At 47.2% G+C, this 18260-nt stretch overlaps 1 protein-coding gene across 1 annotated transcript in view; it reads left to right on the top strand.

Annotated features, from left to right (window-relative positions):
- The window catches only part of ZMPSTE24 (zinc metallopeptidase STE24), a 124704-nt gene that overhangs the window by 86060 nt on the left and 20384 nt on the right, over positions 1 to 18260 (top strand). The window contains exons 5-7 of the mRNA XM_063954191.1: positions 1673 to 1825; positions 1917 to 2058; positions 10406 to 10569. Of these exons, the coding sequence (XP_063810261.1) occupies positions 1673 to 1825; positions 1917 to 2058; positions 10406 to 10569 (459 nt within the window). The remainder of the gene's footprint in view (positions 1 to 1672; positions 1826 to 1916; positions 2059 to 10405; positions 10570 to 18260) is intronic.

The raw sequence follows: 18260 nt of genomic DNA, 5'->3' as shown, positions 1-18260 counted from the left end.
GCTGGAGTCAGAAAGTCTGACTTGCTGTTTATATTGTATGCATCCAACAAGATGGGTGCTCCTGCGTCTAAACAGACGATTGCACGTTGGATCTGTAGCACAATCCAACTTGCACATTCTGTGGCAGGCCTGCCACAGCCTAAATCTGTAAAGGCCCACTCCACTAGGAAAGTGGGCGCATCTTGGGCGGCTGCCCGAGGGGTCTCGGCATTACAACTTTGCCGAGCAACTACGTGGTCAGGGGAGAACACGTTTGTAAAAGTTTACAAATTTGATACTCTGGCTAAGGAGGACCTGGAGTTCTCTCATTCGGTGCTGCAGAGTCATCCGCACTCTCCCGCCCGTTTGGGAGCTTTGGTATAATCCCCATGGTCCTGACGGAGTCCCCAGCATCCACTAGGACGTTAGAGAAAATAAGAATTTACTTACCGATAATTCTATTTCTCGTAGTCCGTAGTGGATGCTGGGCGCCCATCCCAAGTGCGGATTGTCTGCAATGCTTGTACATAGTTATTGTTACAAAAATCGGGTTATTACTATTGTTGTGAGCCATCTTTCAGAGGCTACTTCGTTTTGTTATCATACTGTTAACTGGGTTCAGATCACAAGTTGTACGGTGTGATTGGTGTGGCTGGTATGAGTCTTACCCGGGATTCAAGATCCTTCCTTATTGTGTACGCTCGTCCGGGCACAGTACCTAACTGAGGCTTGGAGGAGGGTCATAGGGGGAGGAGCCAGTACACACCATGTGACCTAAAAAGCTTTTTAGATGTGCCCTGTCTCCTGCGGAGCCCGCTATCCCCCTGGTCCTGACGGAGTCCCCAGCATCCACTACGGACTACGAGAAATAGAATTATCGGTAAGTAAATTCTTATTATTAAGGATGTTTCATATATTGTTTATGTAGGGAAAAAGTCTAAATTACCAAAGCACAGTTAATCCGTTATTTGCTTCGAATTGTGATGTGACAACAGTATCCACATACCAGGTTGTGAATCCAGCTATCTTTATAAACATACTTGTGTTTTATTAGATTTATTTGTCTGTTGTACAGTATCTGTGCTTTTAAATAGTTGTTTAGATCCCTTCCTGTCTTTTAACGTCTGAAATAAGCTCTAATGTATCTAATGATGGGCATACAAGCTACAATTATCTGGCCTATCTACCTGATATTGGTGGATGATTGGTCAGTCCCAAAATGTTGGGCATGACCAGCATGTCTGTTCATTGCAATATTTGAATATCAGGCAGTCTGTGCACTGCCACGTCCAGCCGACAGACATTTCCCCTGTTCTGTCACAGGGAAGGTTCTGGGAAATGTCTTCTCCCCGAGGAGAAATGCAGATATCTGGTGCCATACACTGAGATATCACATGGTGTATGGCCATGATATCTGTAGGGTGTCAGGCTGCCAGATAAATGCCAGTCAGTCTTACAGGTATTTCATCTGCTTGTGTACACCCAATTTTAGGTTTAAAAGATGACTTAATTGTACCTATGTTAACAAGCTTTTCATCTATTCTAAAGAGTAGGAAAGACGAGAACATCCAAGTAGGATGTAAGTGTCTTGGTTTTAATGTTTTTTGTGTCAGGTTTGTCGAATTTATTTATTTATTTATTTATTTATTTATTTTTTCTATATAGAAACTAAACTATTTCTCTCTGTTCACAGACTCTTGGCTTTTTTTTTAAAGATGCCATAAAGAAATTCTTGGTTACGCAATGCATTCTCCTCCCAGTTACATCTCTATTGTTGTACATTATTAAGATTGGTGGAGACTACTTCTTCATCTATGCTTGGCTCTTCACTTTGGTGGTGTCTCTGGTAAGACCATACCTGTTTCCATGTTCTTTTTATAGCTAGATAATATCTATCTCTACTTGATTTATTGTATGTCTCAATTTCTGACTTGCAGGTTCTTGTGACAATCTATGCTGATTATATTGCACCCTTATTTGACAAGTTTATCCCACTACCAGATGGAGAGTTAAAAGAAGATATTGAACAAATGGCAAAAAGTATTGACTTCCCATTGACCAAAGTTTATGTTGTTGAAGGTAAAAAAAACATATTTTATTTTAATGTCATGTCTGTATGAGAGGCTGGCCTTCTGTAATCTTAATGCAGATGAAACGTGGAAGCTCAATGGGAGGTAGATGGTGCATTTATTTTCACTTTGCAGCTGTATGCACTTTTGTGCTTTCTTGCAAGGTATACAGCAAGTACACTCATTTACTTTTCAGTTACTGGTTAGCGGTAATTTGCATCCTACCAGTTTCCATAGCTTTATTCATAATTTGAATTTCCACTTTACCTACAGAAAAAACAATATTCCCATTTATGCATTTTAAAAGGGTGCAGTCAAGTTAGCAGTGTACACATTGTATAACTGAACTGCAGCCGCCTAGGGTTTGATTATAAAAAGCCCATAGTACATGTAGCACAGGTATGTCCTGAGGACTGTGATTTCTGCTGCTTGTGTCCTGCAAAAAGCACAGTCTACTGCAGGGGTGGCCAAACAGTCCATCGCGATCCGCCGCCCATCCACCCGAAGCCGCACCTCTCCTGCCTGCCGCCCTGCCCCTCAGTCTGGTCTCCGGCAGTGACTGCGGAGTGTATAGCTCAAATCAGGCGCCTGTTTGTTAGCCAATTAGAGCTCGCGGACCGGCGCCTGATTTGAGATATACACGCTGCCGTCACTGCCGGAGATCAGACTGAGAGGCAGGGCGGCAGGCAGGAGAAGCGCGCGCTGCACTCTCCACACACAGCACGGTGAGCAGTACTATGGGGGCATATCTGGCACTGTGGGCACATATCTATATCTGGCAATGTGGGGGCATATCTGGCACTGTGTGGGCATATCTGGCACTGTGTGGGCATATCTGTATCTGGCACTGTGGGGTCATATGTGGCACTGTGGGCACATGGTACTGTGGGGGCATATCTGTATCTGGCACTGTGGGGGCATATCTGTAATCTGGCACTGTGGGGTCATATCTGTAATCTGGCACTGTGGGGTCATATCTGTAATCTGGCACTGTGGGGGCATATCTGTAATCTGGCACTGTGGGGGCATATCTGTAATCTGGCACTGTGGGGGCATATCTGTAATCTGGCACTGTGGGGGCATATCTGTATCTGGCACTGTGCGGTCATATCTGGCACTGTGGGCACATGGCACTGTGGGGGCATATGTGTATCTGGCACTGTGGGGGGATATGTGTTTGAGGTTTTTACCTGTGGGGGCCAATGTGTTATTTCATGCGAGACAGTTATTACACTCTGTGCAGCAAGGCTAAGTCCCCTTTTTTGTTATACCACGCCCACTTTTTGTTATACCAAGCCCACTTTTTTGTTATGCCACGCCCCTTTTTATTGGGCGCGCGCCTTTGCCGCGCGCTATTATTCCACCTAGGTAGATCACAAAAGCTTTTCAGCTTTCAAAGTAGATCGCGGACTCCAAAAGTCTGACCACCCCTGGTCTACTGTATATCGCTGCAGTCATGCACACTTATCAGAAGGGTGGATGGATAGACTTTTCAGAACCAATGTATTTTAAACAGTTGTAATCACCAAGTTAATACTTTTTTGGTTTCTTTCCCGTTCATCATTTGTGTAGAGCTAGCGCTTCAGCTAGAAGCCTCACTGACATGATTACCCTATGGCAACAGAGGCACAAGTGTTTTCACTGCACCTCTACCTGTATTTATACCAGAAAGGGGAAGGTGGAAAGATCATCAAGAAATTGCAAAGGAGCTTGCAGGTGGTGTTCTGCATTGTGTATTGAGAGCTACATGCCAACCACTTACTGCTTGGCATGTGGCTGTTATTGTGTGCTGCGTGACTCCCATCAGAGAAGTCTTGCACTGTTGTAATAGAATTCCACAATCTAATTCTAATATAATATAAAAGCATGGTATGGCACAGGCATTCAGCAGGGACAGTGTGCACTACCTGCCCAGGGTGGTAGAAGGCTTACCTGAGCAGCACTTGTTGCATAAGACCTCTGCATGTGAATTTTTTCTTAAGACCTATATGGGAACATGGGTTACTAGCTTGGCGCAATAGTAGCATCTATAGGGTAACTCTCCTTTGGCTCACACAGGAGGTATTTTCTAGTCAAATACCTAGCACACTATTAGATCTATTTCTTAGCTGACTGCTGAGACTGTATGCTTCCCACACAGGTTACCTATAACCTACCTTATCACTTTAACAAACACCTTCTATATATGCACTACCTCCTAAAATTCTGACATACACAATAGTAACTTAACGCCACATCCCCAGACCCTAGTTAGATGTTTTCATACTGAATATTTCTCTGACGTCCTGGGGACTCCGTCAGGACCATGGGGGATTAGCGGCTCCGCAGGAGACAGGGCACAAAAGTAAAAGCTTTAGGACTAGGTGGTGTGCACTGGCTCCTCCCCCTATGACCCTCCTCCAAGCCTCAGTTAGGTTTTTGTGCCCGGCCGAGAAGGGTGCAATCTAGGTAGCTCTCCTGAGCTGCTTAGAATAAAAGTATAGACTTAGGTTTTTTTATTTTCAGTGAGTCCTGCTGGCAACAGGCTCACTGCATCGAGGGACTAAGGGGAGAAGAAGCGAACTCACCTGCGTGCAGAGTGGATTGGGCTTCTTGGCTACTGGACATTAGCTCCAGAGGGACGATCACAGGCCCAGCCATGGATGGGTCCCGGAGCCGCGCCGCCGGCCCCCTTACAGAGCCAGAAGAGTGAAGAGGTCCAGAAATCGGCGGCAGAAGGCATCTTGTCTTCAAGAAAGGTAGCGCACAGCACTGCAGCTGTGCGCCATTGCTCTCAGCACACTTCACACTCCGGTCACTGAGGGTGCAGGGCGCTGGGGGGGGGCGCCCTGAGACGCAATGAAAACACTATTTATGGCAAAAAATACATCACATATAGCTCCTGGGCTATATGGATGTATTTAACCCCTGCCATTTTACCTCATAAAAAGCGGGAGAAAGGCCGCCGTGAAGGGGGCGGAGCCTATCTCCTCAGCACACAAGCGCCATTTTCCCTCACAGCTCCGCTGGAAGGACGTCTCCCTGACTCTCCCCTGCAGTCCTGCACTACAGAAACAGGGTAAAAAAGAGAGGGGGGGGGGGGGGGTGGCACTAATTTGGCATATAAAAACATATATAGCAGCTATAAGGGAGAAACACTTATTTATAAGGTTGTCCCTATACATATATAGCGCTCTGGTGTGTGCTGGCAAACTCTCCCTCTGTCTCCCCAAAGGGCTAGTGGGGTCCTGTCCTCTATCAGAGCATTCCCTGTGTGTGTGCTGTGTGTCGGTACGCGTGTGTCGACATGTATGAGGAGGAAAATGGTGTGGAGGCGGAGCAATTGCCTGTATTAGTGATGTCACCCCCTAGGGAGTCGACACCTGACTGGATGATCTTATTTAAGGAATTACGTGATAGTGTCAGCACTTTACAAAAAACTGTTGACGACATGAGACAGCCGGCAAGTCAGTTAGTGCCTGTCCAGGCGTCTCAAACACCGTCAGGGGCTCTAAAGCGCCCATTACCTCAGTCGGTCGACACAGACACGGACACTGACTCCAGTGTCGACGGTGAAGAAACAAACGTATTTTCCAGTAGGGCCACACGTTACATGATCACGGCAATGAAGGAGGCTTTGCATATTTCTGATACTACAAGTACCACAAAAAAGGGTATTATGTGGGGTGTGAAAAAACTACCCGTAGTTTTTCCTGAATCAGAAGAATTAAATGAAGTGTGTGATGATGCGTGGGTCTCCCCCAATAAAAAAAAATTGCTGATATCTAAGAAATTATTGGCATTATACCCTTTCCCGCCAGAAGTTAGGGCGCGTTGGGAAACACCCCCTAGGGTGGATAAGGCACTCACACGCTTATCAAAACAAGTGGCGTTACCGTCTCCTGATACGGCCGCCCTCAAGGAGCCAGTTGATAGGAAGCTGGAAAATGTCCTAAAAAGTATATACACACATACTGGTGTTATACTGCGACCAGCGATTGCCTCAGCCTGGATGTGCAGCGCTGGGGTGGCGTGGTCGGAGTCCCTGACTGAAAATATTGATACCCTGGACAGGGACAGTATTTTATTGACTATAGAGCGTTTAAAAGATGCGTTTCTATATATGCGTGATGCACAGAGGGATATTTGCACCCTGGCATCAAGAGTAAGTGCGATGTCCATTTCTGCCAGAAGATGTTTATGGACACGACAGTGGTCAGGTGATGCGGATTCTAAACGGCATATGGAAGTATTGCCGTATAAAGGGGAGGAGTTATTTGGGGTCGGTCTTTCGGACCTGGTGGCCACGGCAACAGCTGGAAAATCCACCTTTTTACCCCAACTCACCTCTCAGCAGAAAAAGACACCGTCTTTTCAGCCTCAGTCCTTTCGTCCCCATAAGGGCAAGCGGGCAAAAGGCCAGTCATATCTGCCCCGGGGTAGAGGAAAGGGAAAAAGACTGCAGCAGACAGCCTCTTCCCAGGAACAGAAGCCCTCCACCGCTTCTGCCAAGTCCTCAGCATGACGCTGGGGCCTTACAAGCGGACTCAGGTGCGGTGGGGGGTCGTCTCAAGAGTTTCAGCGCGCAGTGGGCTCACTCGCAAGTGGACCCCTGGATCCTACAGGTAGTATCCCAGGGGTACAGATTGGAATTCGAGACGTCTCCCTCTCGCAGGTTCCTGAAGTCTGCTTTACCAACGTCTCCCTCCGACAGGGAGGCAGTATTGGAAGCAATTCACAAGCTGTATTCCCAGCAGGTGATAATCAAAGTACCCCTCCTACAACAGGGAAAGGGGTATTATTCCACACTATTTGTGGTACCGAAGCCAGACGGCTCGGTGAGATCTATTCTAAATCTGAAATCTTTGAACACTTACATACAAAGGTTCAAATTCAAGATGGAGTCACTCAGAGCAGTGATAGCGAACCTGGAAGAAGGGGACTATATGGTGTCCCTGGACATCAAGGATGCTTACCTTCATGTCCCAATTTGCCCTTCTCACCAAGGGTACCTCAGGTTCGTAGTACAGAACTGTCATTATCAGTTTCAGACGCTGCCGTTTGGATTGTCCACGGCACCCGGGTCTTTACCAAGGTAATGGCCGAAATGATGATTCTTCTTCGAAGAAAAGGCGTCTTAATTATCCCTTACTTGGACGATCTCCTGATAAGGGCAAAGTCCAGGGAACAGTTGGAGGTCGGAGTAGCACTATCTCGGGTACTGCTACAACAGCACGGGTGGATTCTAAATATTCCAAAATCGCAGCTGATCCCGACGACACGTCTGCTGTTCCTAGGGATGATTCTGGACACAGTCCAGAAAAAGGTGTTTCTCCCGGAGGAGAAAGCCAGGGAGTTATCCGAGCTAGTCAGGAACCTCCTAAAACCAGGAAAAGTGTCAGTGCATCATTGCACAAGGGTCCTGGGAAAAATGGTGGCTTCTTACGAAGCGATTCCATTCGGCAGATTTCACGCAAGAACTTTTCAGTGGGATCTGCTGGACAAATGGTCCGGATCGCATCTTCAGATGCATCAGCGGATAACCCTGTCTCCGAGGACAAGGGTGTCTCTTCTGTGGTGGCTGCAGAGTGCTCATCTACTAGAGGGCCGCAGATTCGGCATTCAGGATTGGATCCTGGTGACCACGGATGCCAGCCTGAGAGGCTGGGGAGCAGTCACACAGGGAAGAAATTTCCAGGGAACGTGGTCAAGTCTAGAGACTTCTCTCCACATAAATATACTGGAGCTAAGGGCAATTTACAATGCTCTATGCCTAGCAAGACCTCTGCTTCAAGGTCAGCCGGTGCTGATCCAGTCGGACAACATCACGGCAGTCGCCCACGTAAACAGACAGGGCGGCACAAGAAGCAGGAGGGCAATGGCAGAAGCTGCAAGGATTCTTCGCTGGGCGGAAAATCATGTGATAGCACTGTCAGCAGTGTTCATTCCGGGAGTGGACAACTGGGAAGCAGACTTCCTCAGCAGGCACGACCTCCACCCGGGAGAGTGGGGACTTCACACGGAAGTCTTCCACATGATTGTGAACCATTGGGAAAAACCAAAGGTGGACATGATGGCGTCCCGCCTCAACAAAAAACTGGACAGGTATTGCGCCAGGTCAAGGGACCCTCAGGCAATAGCTGTGGACGCTCTGGTAACACCGTGGGTGTACCAGTCAGTGTATGTGTTACCTCCTCTTCCTCTCATACCCAAGGTACTGAGAATTATAAGACGGAGAGGAGTAAGAACTATACTCGTGGCTCCGGATTGGCCAAGGAGGACTTGGTACCCGGAACTTCAAGAGATGCTCACAGAGGACCCATGGCCTCTGCCGTTAAGAAGGGACTTGCTTCAGCAAGGACCCTGTCTGTTCCAAGACTTACCGCGGCTGCGTTTGACGGCATGGCGGGTGAACGCCGGATCCTAAGGGAAAAAGGCATTCCGGAAGAGGTCATACCTACCCTGGTCAAAGCCAGGAAGGAGGTGACCGCACAACATTATCACCGCATTTGGCGAAAATATGTTGCGTGGTGTGAGGCCAGGAAGGCCCCCACGGAGGAATTTCAACTCGGTCGATTCCTGCATTTCCTGCAAACAGGAGTGTCTATGGGCCTCAAATTGGGGTCCATTAAGGTTCAAATTTCGGCCCTGTCGATTTTCTTCCAGAAAGAATTGGCTTCAGTTCCTGAAGTCCAGACATTCGTCAAGGGAGTACTGCATATACAACCCCCTTTTGTGCCTCCAGTGGCACCGTGGGATCTCAACGTAGTTCTGGGATTCCTCAAATCACATTGGTTTGAACCGCTCAAATCTGTGGATTTGAAATATCTCACATGGAAAGTGACCATGCTGTTGGCCCTGGCCTTGGCCAGGCGAGTGTCAGAATTGGCGGCTTTGTCTCACAAAAGCCCATATCTGATTTTCCATTCGGACAGGGCAGAACTGCGGACTCGTCCCCAGTTTCTCCCTAAGGTGGTGTCAGCGTTTCACCTGAACCAACCTATTGTGGTGCCTGCGGCTACTAGGGACTTGGAGGACTCCAAGTTGCTAGATGTTGTCAGGGCCCTGAAAATATATATATTTCCAGGACGGCTGGAGTCAGGAAAACTGACTCGCTGTTTATCCTGTATGCACCCAACAAGCTGGGTGCTCCTGCTTCTAAGCAGACGATTGCTCGTTGAATTTGTAGTACAATTCAGCTTGCACATTCTGTGGCAGGCCTGCCACAGCCAAAATCTGTAAATGCCCATTCCACAAGGAAGGTGGGCTCATCTTGGGCGGCTGCTCGAGGGGTCTCGGCTTTACAACTTTGCCGAGCTGCTACTTGGTCAGGGGCAAACATGTTTGCTAAATTCTACAAATTTGATACCCTGGCTGAGGAGGACCTGGAGTTCTCTCATTCGGTGCTGCAGAGTCATCCGCACTCTCCCGCCCGTTTGGGAGCTTTGGTATAATCCCCATGGTCCTGACGGAGTCCCCAGCATCCACTTAGGACGTCAGAGAAAATAAGAATTTACTTACCGATAATTCTATTTCTCGTAGTCCGTAGTGGATGCTGGGCGCCCATCCCAAGTGCGGATTGTCTGCAATACTTGTACATAGTTATTGTTACAAAAATCGGGTTATTATTGTTGTGAGCCATCTTTTCAGAGGCTCCTCTGTTATCATGCTGTTAACTGGGTTCAGATCACAAGTTGTACAGTGTGATTGGTGTGGCTGGTATGAGTCTTACCCGGGATTCAAAATCTTTCCTTATTGTGTACGCTCGTCCGGGCACAGTATCCTAACTGAGGCTTGGAGGAGGGTCATAGGGGGAGGAGCCAGTGCACACCACCTAGTCCTAAAGCTTTTACTTTTGTGCCCTGTCTCCTGCGGAGCCGCTAATCCCCCATGGTCCTGACGGAGTCCCCAGCATCCACTACGGACTACGAGAAATAGAATTATCGGTAAGTAAATTCTTATTTTTTCCAATCAAGTAGCTTTGTCTGTGCATAATAGAAGTAAAAACAAGACATATTGGGGTTAATTGAAGTTCATGTTTTGCCTGTGTTGAATGGGGAGGCAATCAGTTTGCTGGCTGCCGGTATCCTGACGGTCAGGATCCCGGGAATACCGGCTCACAGGGGCTATTACCGTTCGTCCACGACACCCATAGAGTGGGAATAGATCTTGTGGTGAGCCACCGAGCCTGCAGCATGGCCAGCGCTGCCAGCCCGCAAGGGAACTCGTAGCGTTCGCCCCACTGCCGGCATTCTGGTGGGCGGGATGCCGCTGTCGTGATACTACCAGCCGGCATACCCCCTGCCGGGATTACTTATGTATTCCGTTGGATGTGTGTAAAATAATTTTCTTATTTACATTTAATGTCTTGTCTTTAGGTTCCAAGCGTTCCTCACACAGCAATGCATATTTTTATGGGTTCTTTAAAAACAAGCGTATAGTTTTGTTTGACACTCTTTTGGAGGACTACTCTCCTCTAAACAAGGATGAAACGGAGGAGACCTTGGAAAATGAAAGTGCTGAAGTTAAACTGAAAGCTAAAGTGAGTTAACATTAGAACTGTACTTACCTTAATAGTGCACTTTAAGTAAAACTTTTATGTTGGTCATCCCCATGTTATGTCAATTTTATCTAATTGATCTGGTTTGGTTGACTTTGTATAAAAAGAGACAAGATTTTTTTTTTATTTTTTTTTTAATTACCCCTTTTGTTTATTCACCAAGATTCAGTGACGTGACCCTTTTTGTTATGAACTGATAGAATATTTATTCTTCAAGTGTCCTTTCATTTGTACAAAATGAGGAACATTTATGAAAACTGGTAAGAGTGCATTTAAAAGGGAATTTATACTTCCCAATGATAATGAAATGCCGGTGGCAGTTATACAGCTGATGAATGTAATTTCTGAAACAAATTACTAGTATAATGAAGTACTGCTGAATTAAAAACAGAAACATTACTGGCTGCTGATTGGTCCTCTCCGCACACTTTTGCTCCCCAGGCGCTGTTACTTTGGCAGGAATTAACAGGTTTCTGGTGTTTTAAGGCCACGTCTGGGTTTGTGGATTTCATGTGACATTACATAGTAACATAGTAATTGAGGTTGAAAAGAGGCAAAATGCCCATCGCGTTCAACCTGTTTATTGAATTAAGTTAAGTTGATTTTAATGTAACTGCAGAAGAATGTTTTATGACTAGTTAACAACTACAATCACGTTACACCCGGATTAACAACTTCAATATTTTAAATGATGTAGCCTTGGATATCCTTTTCAATCAGAAATTCATCCAATCCCCTTCTAAATGCATTTATAGTGTCCACCATTACCACCTTCCCTGGCAAGGAATTCCAAATCCTTATTGCCTAACAGTGAAGAACCCTTTTCTCCGTTGCGTGCAGAATTTTCTCTCGTCCAGCCTCAGCGAGTGCCCCCATGTCCTAAACAGAGTTCTTTTAATCCATAATTCCTCTGATAATTCTTTGTAGTGTCCCTTTACATATGTGAAGACATTAATAATGTCTCCCCTTAGACGCCTCATTTTTCCAGCGTATACATGTTCAACCTAGTAAGCCTTTCCTCGTAATCCAGTCCCTCAAGCCCTTTAATCAATTTAGTAGCTCGCCTTTGAACCCTCTCTAGTTCACCGATATCTTTTTTTTTTTTTTTTTTATATATATATAGTGGTGCCCAAAACTGAACACACTATTTCAGGTGCGAGCGTACCAATTATTTGTACAGCGGCAGAATTACATCCTCATCCCTTGTCTCAATTCCCCGTTTTATGCACGCTAACACCTTACTTGCCTTCTTTACTGCGCTTTGACATTGTATATGGTTATTAAGTTTATTATAAATGAGTACCCCCAAATCCTTTTCCAAAACTGTTACCCCTAGACTTTCCCCGTTTAATATGTAGGATGCAAGTTTGTTTTTAGCCCTAAAATGGATAACCTTGCATTTTTCTATATTGAACCTCATTCTCCATTTAGACGCCTATATTTCAAGTTTATATTAGTCATTCTGCAGAGACTCTGCATCTTTTTCTGAATTAATTACCCTACACAGTTTAGTATCATCTGCAAAGATTGACACTGTGCTTTCCAGGCCTATTTCTAGGTCATTGATAAATATGTTGAACAGTAGTGGGCCAAGTACCAACCCCTGTGGTATTCCGCTGAATACCGGTGTCCAGCTTGAGGACTTCCCATTGACCACTACTCGCTGTACCGTTTTCCAGCCAGTTGCTTATCCATGTACAAACAGTTTCTCTGACGTCCTAAGTGGATGCTGGGACTCCGTAAGGACCATGGGGAATAGCGGCTCCGCAGGAGACTGGGCACAACTAAAGAAAGCTTTAGGACTACCTGGTGTGCACTGGCTCCTCCCTCTATGACCCTCCTCCAGACCTCAGTTAGAATTTTGTGCCCGGCTGAGCTGGATGCACACTAGGGGCTCTCCTGAGCTCTTAGAAAAAGAAAGTTTATTTTAGGTTTTTCTCTAACGTCCTAGTGGATGCTGGGGACTCCGTCAGGACCATGGGGAATAGCGGCTCCGCAGGAGACAGGGCACAAAAGCAAGCTTTTAGGATCACATGGTGTGTACTGGCTCCTCCCCCTATGACCCTCCTCCAAGCCTCAGTTAGGTTTTTGTGCCCGGCCGAGAAGGGTGCAATCTAGGTGGCTCTCTTAAAGAGTTACTTAGAAAAAGTTTTTAGGTTCTTTATTTTCAGTGAGTCCTGCTGGCAACAGGCTCACTGCATCGAGGGACTTAGGGGAGAGATTTTCAACTCACCTGCGTGCAGGATGGATTGGATTCTTAGGCTACTGGACATAGCTCCAGAGGGAGTCGGAACACAGGGCTCGCCCTGGGGTTCGTCCCGGAGCCGCGCCGCCGACCCCCCTTGCAGACGCTGAAGATGAAGAGGTCCGGAACCAGGCGGCAGGAGACTCTCAGTCTTCATCAGGTAGCGCACAGCACTGCAGCTGTGTGCCATTGTTGTCAGCACACTTCACACAGCGGTCACGGAGGGTGCAGGGCGCTGGGGGGGGGGGCGCCCTGGGCAGCAATGTATAATACCTGTATGGCGAAAAATACATCACATATAGCCCTTGAGGCTATATGGATGTATTTAACCCCTGCCAGATATCTAAAACTCCGGAGAAGAAGCCCGCCGAAAAGGGGGCGGGGCCTATTCTCCTCAGCACACAGCGCCATTTTCCCTCACAGAAAGGCTGGTGGGAAGGCTCCCATGCTCTCCCCTGCACTGCACTACAGAAACAGGGTTAAAACAGAGAGGGGGGGCACTGATTTGGCGATATGTATATATATTAAAATGCTATAAGGGAGGAACACTTATATAAAGGTTGTCCCTGGATAATTATAGCGTTTTGGTGTGTGCTGGCAAACTCTCCCTCTGTCTCCCCAAAGGGCTAGTGGGTCCTGTCCTCTATCAGAGCATTCCCTATGTGTGTGCTGTATGTCGGTACGTGTGTGTCGACATGTATGAGGAAAATATTGGTGAGGAGGCGGAGCAAATTGCCTGTAATGGTGATGTCACTCTCTAGGGAGTCGACACCGGAATGGATGGCTTATTTATGGAAATTACGTGACAATGTCAACACGCTGCAAGCCGGTTGACGACATGAGAGGGCCGGCGAACAAATTAGTATCTGTCCAGGCGTCTCAAACACCGTCAGGGGCTGTAAAATGCCCATTTACCTCAGTCGGTCGACACAGACCCAGACACGGACACTGATTTCAGTGTCGACGGTGAAGAAACAAACGTATTTTCTTTTAGGGCCACACGTTAAGGGCAATGAAGGAGGTGTTACATATTTCTGATACTCCAAGTACCACAAAAAAGGGTATTATGTGTGAGGTGAAAAAACTACCTGTAGTTTTTCCTGAATCAGATAAATTAAATGAAGTGTGTGATGATGCGTGGGTTTCCCCCGATAGAAAATTATTGGCGGTATACCTTTTCCCGCCAGAGGTTAAGGCGCGGTGGGAAACACCCCTCAGGGTGGATAAGGCGCTCACACGCTTATCAGAACAAGTGGCGGTACCATCTACGGATAGGGCCGTACTTAAGGAGCCAGCTGATAGGAGGCTGAAAAATATCCTAAAAAGTATACACACACATGCTGGTGTTATACTGCGACCAGCGATCGCCTCAGCCTGGATGTGCAGAGCTGAGGTGGCTTGGTCGGATTCCCTGACTAAAAATATTGATACCTTTGACAGGGACAGTATTTTATTGACTATAGAGCATTTAAAGGATGCATTTCTATATATGCGAGATGCGCAGAGGGATATTTGCACTCTGGCATCAAGAGTAAATGCGATGTCCATATCTGCAAGAAGATGTTTATGGACACGACAGTGGTCAGGTGATGCAGATTCCAAACGGCACAAAGATGTATTGCCGTATAAAGGGGAGGAGTTATTTGGGGTCGGTCCATGGGACCTAGTGGCCAGGGCAACTGCTGGAAAATCCACCGTTTTTTACCCTAAGTCACATCTCTGCAGAAAAAGACACCGTCTTTTCAGCCTCAGTCCTTTCGTCCCTATAAGAGTCATATCTGCCCAGGGATAGAGGAAAGGGAAGAAGACTGCAGCAGGCAGCCCATTCCCAGGAACAGAAGCCCTCCACCGCTTCTACCAAGTTCTCAGCATGACGCTGGGACCGTACAGGACCCCTGGATCCTACAAGTAGTATCCAAGGGGTACAGATTGGAATGTCGAGAGGTTTCCCCCCTCGCAGGTTCCTGTAGTCTGCTGTACCAATGTCTCCCTCCGACAGGGAGGCAGTATTGAAAACAATTCACAAGCTGTATTCCCAGCAGGTGATAATAAAATTACCCCTCCGACAACAAGGAAAGGGGTATTACTCCACACTATATGGTGGTACTGAAGGCTAGGTGAGACCTATTCTAAATCTGAAAAATTTGAACACTTACAAGGGTTCAAATCCAGATGGAGTCACTCAGAGCAGTGATAGCAAAGAACAAGGGGACTATATGGTGTCCCGGGACATCAGGGATGCTTACCTCCATGTCCCAAAATTTGCCTTTTCTCACCAAGGGTACCTCAGGTTCGTGGTACAGAACTGTCACTGTCAGTTTCAAGACGATGCCGTTGGATTGTCCAAGGCACCCCGGGTCCTTACCAAGGTAATGACCGAAAGGAGGATTCGTCTTCAAAGAAAATGGACGACCTCCTGATAAGAACAAGGTCCAGAGAACAGTTGGAGGTCGGAGTAGCACTATCTCAAGTAGTTCTACGACAGCACGGGTGGATTCTAAATATTCCAAAACCGCAGTTGTTCCGACGACACGTCTGCTGGTCCTAGGGATGATTCTGGACACAGTCCAGGAAAAGGTGTTTCTCCCAGAGGAGAAAGCCAGGGAGTTATCCGAGCTAATCGGGATCCTCCTAAAACCAGGAAAAGTGTCAGTGCATCATTGCACAAGAGTCCTGGTAAAAATGGTGGCTTATTACGAAGCGCTTCCATTCGGCAGATTTCACGCAAGAACTCTTCAGTGGGATCTGCTGGACAAATGGTCCGGATCGCATCTTCAGATGCATCAGCGGATAACCCTATATCCAAGGACAAGGGTGTCTCTCCTGTGGTGATTACAGAGTGCTCATCTTCTAGAGGGCCGCAGATTCGGCATTCAGGATTGGATGCTCGTGACCACGGAGGCCAGCCTGAGAGGCTGGGGAGCAGTCACACAAGGAGTGTGATCAAGTCTGGAGAATTCTCTCCACATAAATATACTGGAGCTAAGAGCAAATTTATAATGCTCTAAGCTTAGCAAGACCTCTGCTTCAAGGTCAGCCGGTATTGATCCAGTGGGATAACATCACGGCAGTCGCCCACGTAAACAGAAAGGGCGGCACAAGAAGCAGGAGGGCAGTGGCAAAACTGCAAGGATTTTTCGCTAGGCGGAAAATCATGTGATAGCACTGTCAGCAGTGTTCATTCCGGGAGTGGACGACTGGGAAGCAGACTTCCTCAGCAGGCACGACCTCCACCCGGGAGAGTGGGAACTTCATCGGGAAGTTTTCCGCATGATTGTGAACCGTTGGGAAAGACCAAAGGCGGACATGATGGCGTCCCGCCCGAAAAAAAATGGGACAGGTATTGCGCCAGGTCACGAGACCTTCAGGCGATAGCTGTGGACGTCCTGGTAACACCGTGGGTGTAACAGTCGGTGTATGTGTTCCCTCCTCTGCTTCTCATAACCAAGGTATTGAGAATTATAAGACATAGAGGAGTAAGAACTATACTCGTGGCTCCGGATTGGCCAAGAGGGACTTGGTAACCGGAACTTCAAGAGATGCTCACAGAGGACTAATGGCCTCGGGAGCTAAGAAGGGATTTGCTTTCAGCAAGTACCATGTCTGTTCCAAGAGGAACCGTGGCATCGGCCTTTAAGAAAGGACCTGCTCCAGCAGGGACCTTGTCTGTTCCAAGACTTACCGCGACTGCGTTTGACGGCATGGCGGTTTGAACGCCGGATCCTAAGGGAAAAGGCATTCCGGAAGAGGTCATACCTACCCTGGTCAAAGCCAGGAAGGAGGTGACCGCACAACGTTATCACCACATGTGGTAAAAATATGTTGCGTGGGTGAGGCCAGGAAGGCCCCACGAAAAAATTTCAACTAGGTCGATTTCTGCACTTCCTGCAAACAGGAGTGTCTATGAGCCTCAAATTGGGGTCCATTAAGGTTCAAGTTTCGGCCCTATAGATTTTCTTCCAGAAAGAATTGGCTTCAGTTCCTGAAGTCCAGACGTTTGTCAAGGGAGTATTGCATATACAGCCCTTGTGTGCCTCCAGTGGCACCGTGGGATCTCAACGTAGTGTTGGGATTCCTCAAATCATATTGGTTTGAACCACTCAAATCTGTGGATTTGAAATATCTCACATGGAAAGTGACCATGCTGTTGGCCCTGGCCTCGGCCAGGCGATTGTCAAAATTGGCGGCTTTGTCTTACAAAAGCCCATATTTGATTTTCCATTCGGACAGGGCAGAACTGCGGACTCGTCCCCAGTTTCTTCCTAAGGTGGTGTCAGCGTTTCACATGAAACAACCTATTGTGGTGCCTGCGGCTACTAGGGACTTGGAGGACTCCAAGTTGCTAGACGTTGTCAGGGCCCTGAAAAAAAAATATATATATATATATATATATATATATATATATATATATATATATATATATATAATTCCAGGACGGCTGGAGTCAGAAAGTCTGACTTGCTGTTTATATTGTAGGCACCCAAAAAGCTGGGTGCTCCTGCTTCTAAGCAGACTATTGCTCGTTGGATTTGTAGTACAATTCAGCTTGCACATTCTGTGGCAGGCCTGCCACAGCCAAAATCTGTAAATGCCCATTCCACAAGGAAGGTGGGCTCATCTTGGGCGGCTGCCCGAGGGGTCTCGGCTTTACAACTTTGCCGAGCAGCTACTTGGTCAGGGGCAAACACGTTTGCTAAATTCTACAAATTTGATACCCTGGCTGAGGAGGACCTGGAGTTCTCTCATTCGGTGCTCCAGAGTCATCCGCACTCTCCCGCCCGTTTGGGAGCTTTGGTATAATCCCCATGGTCCTGACGGAGTCCCCAGCATCCACTAGGACGTTAGAGAAAATAAGATTTTACTTACCGATAAATCTATTTCTCATAGTCCGTAGTGGATGCTGGGCGCCCATCCCAAGTGCGGATTGTCTGCATTACTTGTACATAGTTATTGTTACAAAAAAATCGGGTTATTATTGTTGTGAGCCATCTTTTTTAGAGGCTACTTCATTGTTATCATACTGTTAACTGGGTTCAAATCACAAGTTGTACGGTGTGATTGGTGTGGCTGGTATGAGTCTTACCCGGGATTCAAGATCCTTCCTTATTGTGTACGCTCGTCCGGGCACAGTACCTAACTGAGGCTTGGAGGAGGGTCATAGGGGGAGGAGCCAGTACACACCATGTGATCCTAAAAGCTTGCTTTTGTGCCCTGTCTCCTGCGGAGCCGCTATTCCCCATGGTCCTGACGGAGTCCCCAGCATCCACTACGGACTATGAGAAATAGATTTATCGGTAAGTAAAATCTTATTTTTATTTTCAGTGAGTTCTGCTGGCAACAGACTCACTGCTACGAGGGACTAAGGGGAGAGAAGCGAACCTACCTGCTTGCAGCTAGCTTGGGCTTCTAGGCTACTGGACACCATTAG

Source organism: Pseudophryne corroboree, chromosome 2 (genome assembly GCF_028390025.1).
Source record: "Pseudophryne corroboree isolate aPseCor3 chromosome 2, aPseCor3.hap2, whole genome shotgun sequence".
In the NCBI taxonomy this organism is placed as follows: domain Eukaryota; kingdom Metazoa; phylum Chordata; class Amphibia; order Anura; family Myobatrachidae; genus Pseudophryne; species Pseudophryne corroboree.
This window is presented reverse-complemented; position numbering and strand designations above follow the sequence as displayed.